This window comes from Saprolegnia diclina (assembly GCF_000281045.1).
Source record: "Saprolegnia diclina VS20 unplaced genomic scaffold supercont1.31, whole genome shotgun sequence".
Taxonomy (NCBI): Eukaryota; Oomycota; class Saprolegniomycetes; order Saprolegniales; family Saprolegniaceae; genus Saprolegnia; species Saprolegnia diclina.
Window position 1 is genome coordinate 184944 of NW_008246098.1, and position 11868 is coordinate 196811.

Sequence of the window (11868 nt, forward strand, 5' to 3'; positions counted from 1 at the left end):
ACACGGGTGGCGGCTGGTAAGACTCGATTGACCTAGCATTTTTGTTAACCGTAAACACGTGTGTACATTCTCTATTGGATGTCACTCGAGAGGCATGGGGTATTACTATACACTGGCGCGTTGCTTTGTCGTACGTTGCCGCAAATACGAAAACCGTTAGCAGGTTGTCTTCTAGTTGGATGCGATCAAACTCTCCTTCGGACGCGGTTTTGAAAATTTGACTGTGCCGATCGTGGTCATAGGGTGCTACGCTGCATCTACATAAACAAAAGTGCAATACGATGGATCGGGGCTACAGTGGGAGCGCGTGGCGGTCGTGGACAGCGCGCCTGATCCAGCGTGAGTCGCGCCTCACTGCGGCGACCGGTCTAAAATTTCAGATTTTGATGTGTCGGGAGGTCACAGCAGTCACTTTGCTTTTGGCCACAAAACGCACACGAGATGCCTCGCCAAATGACGCCGACGCAGATCGAAGCCCACCGCCGACGCTACCAAAAGTACTATGCAAACAAGCGCGACCAGATCTTGGCCAAGGTCCGTGAGCGCTACGCCGAGAACCGCGAGAAGGAGCAGGACCGCCAGCGGGACAAGTACCTCCGTCGAAAGGCCCAGAAGGCGCGGCGAACGGGCGCGCTGAGCCTCAAGTTTATCCTCAAAGACACCGCGGCGCCCAACCGGCTCAGTGTGCAGTTTCTGTTGAATTAGCCAAGGAGTCGGAGAGGACGCATTATATTTTTGTCCTCGTGTATAGTACTATCGTAACCACGACATTAGATAAGTGTGGAAGAATCAATTCGTTGTTCATGCCTCGCTCGTGGCTATCAGTTCGTTGTTGCATCACTGAAGAGCAATGCTAATGTGGCGAAGCCAGCCCCAGTCCGAAACAAGAGCCAATAAACCCATGACGAAAGCACCTCGAGGTCAACGCACGAGGTCGCGATGTCGGACGCACTAGTAGAGCAAGACGCTCAGCGTGTTTCTTGTCCCCAGAAGCTCCTATTTGGTGCTTGTAGTAGAGCCCAGCCACCACGGACAATTTTGTCGCGCCCTTTCGATGCCTATTGCGTAAACCCACCGCATGCATGCGAGGTTGGAAGGACGTGCATAGACAGACAGTGGACATGTTTGGTTGTTGTCCAAGGTGTCGATTTGAGTTTTGACGTATTTTGTGCTAGACATTTCTTGTCCGACTGCGCTAGTATTGCTCATCGACGAGGTGACGGCGACACTAGTCCCTTGGTGTCCAAAAACTGTGGGTTTGGTCCATATATATTGCCCTTGACAGAATTTGTCATGCTCGCGCCCGCCACGCGTGCTGTACAAGCAGAATCCCACCCTGTATCCCACACTTTTGTGCGTTCAACAATCTGATTAAATCAGACTGTTGACATCTGCATCAAATTTTGATGCATTTGTGATAATTACGTGATTATCAGTCCAACCATGCTACGGTAAACATGCTTCGTTCAAGATTCTGGGTGCAAGGCGTAGTCGCAATAATACTAGCCAGCGGTATCAGTTATTAGCTCATTCAGCATTTAAACTAGGAGAGCGTCCGATGATTAGGGATGCACGACCGCACGGAGCTCGTCCACGAGCGTCTGCACGGTCGCCAACGTCACGTTGTGGTTCATAAAGCACGCGCGCGCAGTCGCGTACTTGACGCCGTCCGCTGTCGTGTACGTGGCCATCGACAAAAACACTGCGCGGCGGGCGTTGACGGCGGCGAGGAGCGCGTCCGTCGCTGCGTTCACCGTGTCGGCGTCGCCTGGCACGCTGGCGCGGAAATTCACAACATTGAGATCGCCGGGCGCGAGTTCGAGACCGCGAATGGCCGCAATGTCGCGGCGGGCTGCGGCGGCCACGTCGAGCACATGGTCAAAGTGGGCACGCCACGTGTCGAGGCCGTGCAGTTTGAGGAGCCACCACACTTTGAGGCCCTTGCACGCGCGCGAGAGGTCGGGGCTGCAGTCGGCAAACGTGATCAAATCCAAATCAAACTCGTCTTGCGTGCCAATGCCAAAGCGGGAATTGACGTCCTTGTCCGTCTTTTTGATGTACTCCATGTCGTCGTTGGCGCTGAACCCGTTGATCAAGTCGTCCTTCTCCTTTACGAGCAGCATCGAGGTTGCGTACGGCAGCGCCATGCCCTTGTGAAAGTCGAGCGAGATCGAGTCCGCGCGGTGCACGCCGTCCATGCTTGCTTTGCCGCGCTCGGTGAGCAAGAAGAAACCTCCGAGCGCGCCGTCGCAGTGCAAGTGGCAGCCGTACGCGTCGGCGAGGTCGGCCATCCCGTGAAGGTCGTCGACCGCACCGAGCGACGTCGTGCCGAGGCTTGCGACCATCAAAAATGGCACGAGGCCATTTTCGACATCGGCCGCGAGCGCCGCCGCGAGCGCATCAAGGCGCAGTCGGCCGGTCGCGTCGACCGGCAGCTGCCGCACATGTTCGGGAAGGATGCCCGCCATTCGGGCGCCCCGCGCATTGCAGAAATGCGCGCCGGACGAGAGGTACACGGTGCCAAGTGCAATGTCGCGGTTGCGCGGAAATTTCTTGACGCGCGCGATCACCGCCGCGTCAAAGTTGGCGCCGCTCGCGCCCTGCGTAAAGATGCCGAGTGACGACTCGCGTGCGTACCCGACGAGGTCGCAGAACCAGTGGACCACGTTCATCTCGAGGCGCTGGATCAGCGGCGCTTTCGACCACGCAATCGTGGTCGGGTCCACCGCGTTGATGTAAAAGTCGAGCACGTTGGCTTGGGGCAGGACGCCGCCGAGGACGTACGCGAGGAACGTGTCCGTGTTGGCGTTGAAGCCGCTGGCGACGCCAACGAGATTGGTCTGCAGAAACGATAGAAGCGACGTCATGTCGGCGCCGTGCGCCGGTGCGGTTGGCTCGTCAAACGCGAGCGACGCTTGCACGAGCGGCGACGTCGTTGACAGCGTGAGGTCCCCCCGCGCGTCCGCGGGCTCGGTCGCAAACGTCTTTTGGTGCGCGAGCCCCAGCTTGACGGACGCGATGGCCGCAGCTTCGACGACCGCCGGGTCCAAGTGCAGTGGAGAAGCCATGCGTCGTGGCTGTTGAAAAAGAGGAAATGCCGAGGGATGGCGTCGGATTTGGAGTGTATACTACGGTTTACGCCCGAACGCGATCGGTCAACTCCGACCGAACCCACGGAGAGCGGCTCTCAGATGGGTGATCGTCCATAATGGTGTGCATACTGGGACGAAGAGTACAGTAAACCCAATGCTCGAAGTGGACCAGGAAGGCACCATGTGTTGCAGCGTGGACGTGGTTTGTCCACGCTGGGAGAAGACAACGTCAGTTGAAGCTGCATGGCAGCGCGCGGCCCAAGACGCACAATGCTACAGTCGACCGATACCTGGAGCCCAGCTGCTGCAATTCGATGCGACTTGCTAGTTGCATGCTAGTTGGTGGTCAGTACGTCCTTGGTACACTAATCACTCGTGGGGCAAAGATACTACGAACGTCCAATCACCATGCAACGACCGGAAAGATCCCACGGGTGTGTCCTCAAACAAAAGTTTAGAAACCGAGTTTATCGAGGATTTCGAATGCTTACTGTACTAGCGATCGACGGTAATGGTAACTTTGTATTGACCCTAGTCTTTACGGACACTGTAGTAGGGGTGGGTACCCTGCCTAGATTCCACGACTCTACGAGCCCCGTGTCGCCCGTGATACTCCTTAACCAAACAAATGGACTTGCGGATCTCTATCTGTCTTAAGCAATGTACAAGGTCGAGTCGTTCTCGAGGGTGAGGAGCGCCGCCGTGTCGGCAATCAACGTCCCGTGCGCCGTGCGAAACTGCTGCTTTGACTTCATCTGGCACTTGGCTTTGGCCGCCGCACGGAGCTTCTCGATCGTAATTTCGGGCAACAGCAGCGTCTTGAGTTTCTTGTCTTTAGCCAGCACAAGCCGCAAGTTGGTCCGCACCTAATTCCACATAGCAATTTAGCAATTTAGCAATTTAGAAATTTAGCAATGTAGCAATGTAGCAAAATATAAGAAACACAAAACGTACCGGCGGGTCGAGCGAGAGACCTGACATTGCGTCCAAGAGCACCGCGCGGTAGGCGCCGTCGACGAGCGCTTGCACGTGGCGCTCGGCACAGCGCGCAAGAGCACGCAAATGGTACCCTATTTTGACACAACATCTCACTTTTTGACGTGAATATGAAACAGCGTACCCCCTTCCAGGCTCGCGACGATACGGCCGTCGCAGCATTCCCACGCCAAGATGGTAAGGCGCTGGGTCATCCAGTAAAAGTCCTCGTCCGTGAGCTTCATTTCCGCGAGCGGATCGTCCTGTGCGACATGTCCACTTGAGAGATTGATAGTTCGGACTGCATTGTCCTACCTCGTGGGCATCAAACCCCGCGCTGATGAGCACCAGCTGCGGTGCAAACGCGCGCAGCTGGGCTTCGACCTACACAGCTCCGTCATCTCCTCCGTATCTTGACAAGGTCGTCGTGCGTACTTGGTCGAGGAAAGCGTGCCGGAAGGCGTACGAACTGGTGCCCGCGGCCATCGGAACGTTCCACACGTGCGCGGAATTCTCATTTGCGTGGCCCGTATGCGGGAAGAACGGTGCTTGGTGCGTCGAGACGTACAGGAGCTCGGGCGTCGTCGTCGCCTTGGTCTACGCACTCATAGTCAGTTTTATCAAAACCAAAGGTGATGCTACCTGCGTGCCGTTGCCGTGGTGCACGTCAAAGTCGACGATCGCGACGCGCGTGAGCCTGTGCTGCGCGACCGCGTGCATGGCCGCCACGCCAACGTTGTTGAAGTAGCAGAACCCCATGGCTTTGAAAGGCTCGGCGTGGTGCCCCGGTGGACGGACCTACGCTTTTGTCAATATGCAAAAAGTTATATAGAAAGCAGCTAGCGTACCGCGCAAAACGCGTTGGTGAAGTCGCCGGACAGCACAGCGTCAACACCGGCGATCGTGGCACCGGCAGCCTTGAGCGCCGCCTCGCGCGTGTACCGCATGAGCGTCGTGTCGGCGTCAACATCGACGTTTTCAAACGACTTGAGTACATTGCGGCGTTCTGGTAGAATGCATTCGACCAAAGTAGTGCAAAGAAGAGTCGTCGTTGTACCTTGGGTCTCGTCCGACTCGCGGAGGGTGTCGAGCTCGACCATGCAGCGCTCGATCTTGCTGCACCACTGCAGCACTGACTGCACGTGGCTACTTGTGTGGAAGCGCTCGAGCTGCTCCACGGTGGCTGCCGGCGACGTCGTCCAGTGCGGAAGCGTCGGGAAGGACGTGGCGAGCTGATCGAGGACCACTTGGACGCTAGCACATGTCGTTGAACGGACAAGCCGACGCGCGCGAGGCAAACGTACCGCTCTGGGCGCTCGGGATGTCCACGCACGTGGTGCTTGACGCAGGCGGGGTCGCTCAGGAGCAGCGTCCGAGGGCGAGGAACGTCGTCGGCCTCGGTCACCATCGGGCTTCTCGTGTCGCGAGTGTCACAAACCAACGCGGGAGCCAATCACAGCACCGGGCGTATTTCCGGAGCCGGTAAAGGCCGTCGAATTCGCTTACATAAGTACAGATGACCACTCAGCCCTTGTTCGTGAACGGCACGTGGCATGATCACGCTACCGTCTCCACTGAATTCATTTAAAGCAGACAACTTGTACACAGAATCCTAGGATTCATTCTCGGCACCGTTTTGGACCTACACAGAGGGGGTCTCCAGTGGAGAAAATGCGATAAGTGTATAATAGTAACAACGCACTAGTAATACTCGTACGCGCGGTGCTACTAGGGCTAGGTGATGTAGGACCATTAACGTACTAGTAGTACATATGTACGCCCTGTATTTCAATGTCTTATGAGGCTGCAGCTTTAGACCGACACGCTGAATTCGTCGGTCGGCCGTGGTTCGCGCGCCAAGTAGCGCTGTGGCTCCTCGGGCGGTGTCGTCGGCACCGCGGTCGTGACGTCGTCCTTGCTTGGTCGGCGCTGGATAAGCTTCGTACTCAACTGGTGCTTGCGACCGAGAGGGACATACCCGCCGCTGCTCGCCGACTCCAACTGCGCGTTCTTGAGGCGCTCCGCCGCCACGGCCGCGTTCTTCAACATGTAATCGGGCATGAGCCCCTTGGCGACAATGCGGGCTTTAGCCGCCAAATTAGAGACTGGCTTTGACATGATGGGGACGGTTGGCCGTGGGATCGCTGCCGGCTGGTTCTTCCCCAACACTGTCGCGGTACGGCTTGGTGGCGCATCCCAGCCTGCAGGCAGCATTACGGGCGGCTTGATTTTCTGGCGCCTCGACCTTGGTGACATTGACCGTGTGTTGCTGAGCGTCGGAGTGTCCAGCCGGGCTCGATCTGTGGGTCGTTGGGTTGGCCGACGATTGATTGCATTTGGCGGGTTGAAGATCGCAGCAGTGTACTTTGAGTTCGAATGCGGACGTTCATTTTGGCTCGGTGTCGGCTTGCTGCTCGCTTGCTTCCTTGGAATAACAAACTCGGTGTCCATGTCCCGGGGCGACACGAGCGGAGGCGCCACGTGGTCCCTTGGCGTGCTCGCCTTGGGCGAAGCATTGGGCGTTCGCGATTTGAGTTGACGCACGTTACTGCGCGGCCGTGTCAGCTCTGGCACATTTGGCGTCTTCTTGAGGCGCTTGGGCTTCAACACGGGTGATGACGGCGGGGTGTACTCGGCTCGCTTGGCCATTTTTGGTCTCCGCGCCGTATCCTCGGATTTTGTCTCGAGAAACGTCGACGCTGCCTTCGTTGAGCGCCGGTCCTTCTTATGACGGACGTGGCAGTGGTGCCGTCGGTTCTTGTCAACCGGCCGCAACACCTTGGCGGCCAGCTCGTCCTTGACCGCCCTCGGATCCCGTGTTTTCTCGTCGTCGGAGGAGGATGACGCGCCTTGTTCGCTCGTGTTTTCGTCTTCGGACGATGACGCGTCACGTGTCCGTGGAGACTCAGACTCGGACAAGGCGGGCGGCGGAAGAGGCAGCGTTCGTCCGGCCTTATTCAGTCGGCGCGGCTTGGCTTTGGTCAGCCGTGTGAACTGCTTGTGTGGTGGTGACACGTCGCTCTCGGACGCACTCCACTCGACTATGCTGTGCTCCGGCAGTGCGACGTCGGTCGCTGGCGCGGGTGAAGCCACTGGCGGCATTGCAGTCGCTGTAGCTGGTGCCGCTAGCGCAACGCTGGCCACCGGAGTCGCTGGCGGAGGCTTGTACGCGGCCGGCGCAGGCGGCAACTCGTCGACAGGCGCCAGCGATGGCGGCAACCGAGGCGGGTGTTCGGTTTTGATGGGCGTCTCGTCGTCCGAGAGGGTGAGATCGATGCAATCGTCGGGCGGTTCGACCTTGACGACGACGGGTTCGTACGGGTTCGCGCGGATGTAGTCTTCGGAGACGTGTTCACGCAGGCCATTGTCGTAAGCGACTTCAAACACGTTCCACTCCGAGATATGTTGCTGGACGACGCCACGAACCAGCGTCGAGCCGAAGAGCTTGACGACGAACGTCCCGACCAGCGGATGGTGCACGACCGGCGTCGTCGGCATAAGCATGGACATCCGGTTGAGGTTGAGCACTTCGTCGCGTGGCAGGTTCATGACAAGGCCCGTGACGAAGCGGACCTATGCCCAGAGGTGAGCGAGGCGAGCGGCGAGCGGCGACGCACCTCGTAGCGCTGCTCCTTGGCGTCGTAGGCGACGACGTCGCCAGCATGGGGCACAAGGACCTTGATGCCCACGAGGCCACCCGTGTCATGGACCCTACGGAAGCATGAGCCATGCTGATACATGAGCTGGCAGCATCTACGTCGACATGGCGATGGCGGCGCTTCTTTGGCAGAGACAGGTCGGGAATCTCCCTTGCTACAACGGGCATTGCTACTCCACTCGAAGAAAAATTCATTCTGTACAATATACAAAAGCTGGCAAAGAGGGAATTTTCTCGTCCGGATACAAAAGCCCAAGACGAGCCAGCGGAGCGGCCATTATCCGGATAAGTTGAAGTTGCGTATCTTTGGATCCAAGCTCTCGGGAAACGGCGGGTTTCAGCCATTTTGTGTCGGCTCCTTACACGTTTTTAGCCATTTGGGCTATATAGCGCAAATTCGCTCGCATCTATGAGATGAAAGGTTTTATGTGAGCTTTATGTTGTAAGAGCGGCTATCGAGCACAATGAAAATAACTGCAAACGACAAACGCAGACAATAGAGGGCCTTCGACAAGTGCTCGGATACTTGCTGACGATTTCGTAAAATATTTGATATTGAATGGATGCTCACTGTAGGGCTGCGCCGAGGAAGCCCAACAAGGTGACTTCTTCTTCTTCCTCCTAACAACTTTAAGACTGCCCCGATCGACCACGAGCAACTTCGTCGACCGACAAAGAAACCAACCATGCGCTCAAGCAATCTTCACAGTTCCAGCTACTTGGATACCATTCATGTGCTTCCATAAAGCTGCTTCTTCTGAAGATGCGTATTCATATATTTCTGGGCCAGCGACGTCAGCAACCGTGCTTGGGAGAACACTCAAGCCGATGCCATTCGAATTTCATATTGAGCGTAATAGTATTCGCTGTGAGCTAGCTCGGACCAACGCAGTTGCGAGCTTGTTCGTGCACTAAAGGACTTCAAGAACGCCGCAAACGTGGCACGCTCGAGCTACTGCAACCATAAGCTCAACCAATACTGAGTATACTGAGTGCGACTGATTGGCGTGTCAGCAGCGACGCCTTGTCACGAAGAAGGCGCCTCGTCCCGCGCACTGTCCCGTGCCGAGACACAGTGCGCTCCTCAACAAGTTGCAAGTTGAGTCCTGTGGGAGGTTTCAGATCCTGTGGGAGGTTTCAGCTGCGGCGTCGGTGGTCCTTCACGCCGCTTGAAGAAATCCGAGTGCGGACTAGCAAGCGCCTTGGCTGGTGCTTTGAGGAAGCCTTGCGGCAAGCGACATCGTCGTGCGTGCATGCGATGCCACACAGCGAGCCTGTCGCGTCGCAAAGACACACGTGGCTTGCAGGCAACGGGGCATACAAACTCCAAGCTTCGTCACAGTACTCGGCGCACGGCTTTGGACTAAGAAACGCAGAGGTGCATCGATGGAGGCGCAGGTGCGCTGACCAGATGCCGAAATATCGAACCGTTGGACGCGCGCTACAATTTGCACTTGTGTGGCAACATTCGATAAAATGGACCAATCCGATTCATGGATCGGATGTATTTTAGCCAATCAAACGCCTTGACCGTGGCGGCGCAGCGACGCCATGGCACACGGGCTGGCGCCGTGGGACCGCCAAGAACCAAGGACACGCGAACCGACGACTGGTTGCCGACTGCCGACGCCATGGATGCGACCACGTCCTCGTCAATAATATGGTAGAGGAAAACAGAGGAGGATAAATAAGGGATGGATTAGGTACGGCGAAGGGGACGTGATGATGCGCTATCGATCGGTGGCTCGACGACAAAGACTACTAAACTACAAACTACTACAGCTACGGAAGGCGCACTTAGAGCTCGAGCAAAAAGATGTCGTCGGCGTCGTCGTCGGCCGCACGCGTCGCCATCGCCGACGGCAAGAGAGCGTCATCATCGTCGTCGTCGGCATATGCGACGCGGCGGCGCATGCGCAGATCGCGGTCTTCGTAGCTCTCCATGGAGCACGTTCGCCGGCGGCGGTAGTCGATCTCAATCGGCTGCGAGTACGTGCTGAAGAAGAAGCCGTCAATGTCGTCGGCGGCGACAGGCGACGCGAGACCGGTCGTGCTCTCGTCGTCGTAGGCAAACACGTCGACGTAGCTCGAGGTCGGTTTATGGAGCGTCTGCTTGAAGAGCGTCTTGAACTCCTCGTCGAACGAGTCGGCGTCGAGGAGCGTACGCGGCGCGGGCGACGCCATCGTGATGGGCTCGGTCAGGCTGGGAAGATGCCACATGGTGCTTGGCGGAGGTTGGCTCGGTCGAGAGCAAATTCAAAACTGGCACCCGCACGCGACGGAGCGCTCGTTTGCGACAAAAAAGGGTATGTCCCGCGCGTGTTTTTATTTGGTCGGGCTTTTTTTGTACTTGTGCAAAGGACCGGTTGCTTGCTGGCGACACCTCCACGTCACTCGCTGTCGTCCCGATACATCGATGGGCCAGCAAGCCGCTGCTCTCATGCTCCCAGTTGGCCCTTTCCCAGAGCACTGAGCCACGACCTTGGCTGTTGCGGGTCGCGGGCGGAGATGCGAGAGATTCGCTGCACGGGAATACTGTGGAGGCGTGTACGTCGTAGGGGCGCCGACGAGATGGTGGGTGATGGATGCGATTGGCTGTCGCCGCTGCTGACGCGGTGTTGTCGATCGTAGCGCGGCCAGTTGTGTGCTGAAAAGGGCTTTGTATGTCGCATCTTCGTTCGATCGAAGATTCGATGGGATGTGCGAGGCGCTGAAGCATTTGATTGGTGGCCGCCAGCAAGGATCTGACCGTTACGTCAGTGATGGTGTGAAAAAAATGCAAGCGTCCACGCGACAAAAAAGGGTGTCCACGCCCCGCTGTGGTCGCAACGTGCGCAGGCGCACGGGCTATCACAGCCCCTTGCCACTTGACAGAAGCACATAAGCAACACTGCGACGAATGCCGGCTCGTCCCATCATTCGAATCGCAACGGCTGAAAGCCGCTTCCACTGTATGGCGAACGTGCTTGGGAGGATTGCCCCAACCTGGGAGCATCGGACGCAGCAGTCGTGCAATAGAAACTTCAAGCGTTCTCAGGCGCAGCATTTGATGTTGGCAAAGCAGAGTGGCACGACGCAGGGTAGGACCTCTGATTGATACGAAAACAGTACGCGAACCCAGCGCACCCAACAAACTTGGTAGCGCTCCTGTAGGCCTCCCGCAGAGCCTGCACGCTGTGGTGCACAAACATGCGCGCGGCGCCCAGGCCATGGCCGTATCCCACGGTGCAGCTTTGGGATCGTCACATTCGAGAGGTGTACCTCGTTCAGCCCAGCCCGGTTTTCTTGCCCAGAGCACATCGACGCCACAGGCACCCAGAGAGCAACATGCATTGCAACAGGATATTTGTTTTCAGAGTCTTATACTTGGCCAAAAACTCACGTTGAAGAATGACAAAGCACAGGGTATTGAATATGACAGGTCCGTTGGCGTTGCGCAAACGAGCACGATCCGCGATGGCCGCGTGCAATGCGCATGGGAGGTTGAAGTAATCGACGATCGTGTTTTTAGCCAACACTGTGTATTTGTGTAGTATATGACGGCGTCGTAGTCGTAGAACGGCCACTGTATGCGGGGTGCAAAGAGCGCTCGCTGCTGCCTCGTTACGGCGCGTTTACGTGGTGCCAGGGACAGCACGCGCGGGGCGAGTGGCGTCACACGCGCCAACGCCACACGCCACACGAGCGACCGATCCCTAGCGACCAAGAGTGCTGGTTGCTCACGCGGTCGTCCCGTCGCAAGCGCATCGATGATTGGTCCAACGCGGATCCGATTATGGCAGGGTTGTCGCGGGTGGACCCCTTTTTGGCTACTCGCCCGCGCTGAATCTTCGAAAGAATCTTTTGTCACATTTTTGAGCAGTAAACTGGCGTCAAAAATGGACGATCATCGGCGACATGGGCCGGGGCGAGGATCGATGACGCATGCCAATATCCGAAGGTCGCAATTGCTCCGAAACTACATCCTGGTGTGTCGCGACATCCCAAGTTGAGAATGAATTTTTGAATTGTTTCCTGTCGCTTGCCAGCGGTTGCCTGCTTGGATTCAAAATACATCGTATGCGGCCGAGATGACAGCATATCGTACAGAATGGTGGTTGGGGCAAGAAGCGAGTTGATAGAAGAGCTCTTTTAGAAAAGGAT

The 11868-nt window shown here is 57.0% G+C and overlaps 5 protein-coding genes across 5 annotated transcripts; 1 reads left to right on the forward strand and 4 right to left on the reverse strand.

Moving 5' to 3' along the window:
* The first annotated feature begins 391 nt into the window (after nucleotides 1-391).
* Nucleotides 392-809, forward strand: SDRG_09662 (hypothetical protein). The gene has a single exon (XM_008615610.1). The coding sequence runs from the start codon at nucleotides 442-444 to the stop codon at nucleotides 703-705; it is 264 nt and encodes an 87-aa protein (XP_008613832.1). The 5' UTR covers nucleotides 392-441; the 3' UTR covers nucleotides 706-809.
* A 669-nt stretch (nucleotides 810-1478) lies between these two features.
* SDRG_09663 (hypothetical protein) lies at nucleotides 1479-3114 on the reverse strand. Its single transcript, XM_008615611.1, has one exon. It carries the CDS (start codon nucleotides 3066-3068, stop codon nucleotides 1563-1565), a length of 1506 nt encoding a protein of 501 aa, XP_008613833.1. The 5' UTR covers nucleotides 3069-3114; the 3' UTR covers nucleotides 1479-1562.
* Nucleotides 3115-3553: 439 nt separating this feature from the next.
* SDRG_09664 (hypothetical protein) lies at nucleotides 3554-5478 on the reverse strand. The gene is made up of 9 exons (XM_008615612.1): nucleotides 5372-5478; nucleotides 5125-5321; nucleotides 4916-5073; nucleotides 4710-4865; nucleotides 4503-4664; nucleotides 4383-4451; nucleotides 4213-4330; nucleotides 4047-4162; nucleotides 3554-3958 (listed from the first exon to the last, which is right to left on the reverse strand). The coding sequence occupies exons 1-9, from the start codon at nucleotides 5473-5475 to the stop codon at nucleotides 3746-3748; spliced, it is 1293 nt and encodes a 430-aa protein (XP_008613834.1). The 5' UTR covers nucleotides 5476-5478; the 3' UTR covers nucleotides 3554-3745.
* Nucleotides 5479-5740: 262 nt separating this feature from the next.
* SDRG_09665 (hypothetical protein) lies at nucleotides 5741-7907 on the reverse strand. The gene is made up of 3 exons (XM_008615613.1): nucleotides 7825-7907; nucleotides 7685-7778; nucleotides 5741-7640 (listed from the first exon to the last, which is right to left on the reverse strand). Exons 1-3 carry the CDS (start codon nucleotides 7830-7832, stop codon nucleotides 5880-5882), a joined length of 1863 nt encoding a protein of 620 aa, XP_008613835.1. The 5' UTR covers nucleotides 7833-7907; the 3' UTR covers nucleotides 5741-5879.
* A 1479-nt stretch (nucleotides 7908-9386) lies between these two features.
* Nucleotides 9387-10007, reverse strand: SDRG_09666 (hypothetical protein). The gene has a single exon (XM_008615614.1). It carries the CDS (start codon nucleotides 9943-9945, stop codon nucleotides 9523-9525), a length of 423 nt encoding a protein of 140 aa, XP_008613836.1. The 5' UTR covers nucleotides 9946-10007; the 3' UTR covers nucleotides 9387-9522.
* Nucleotides 10008-11868: the final 1861 nt, after the last annotated feature.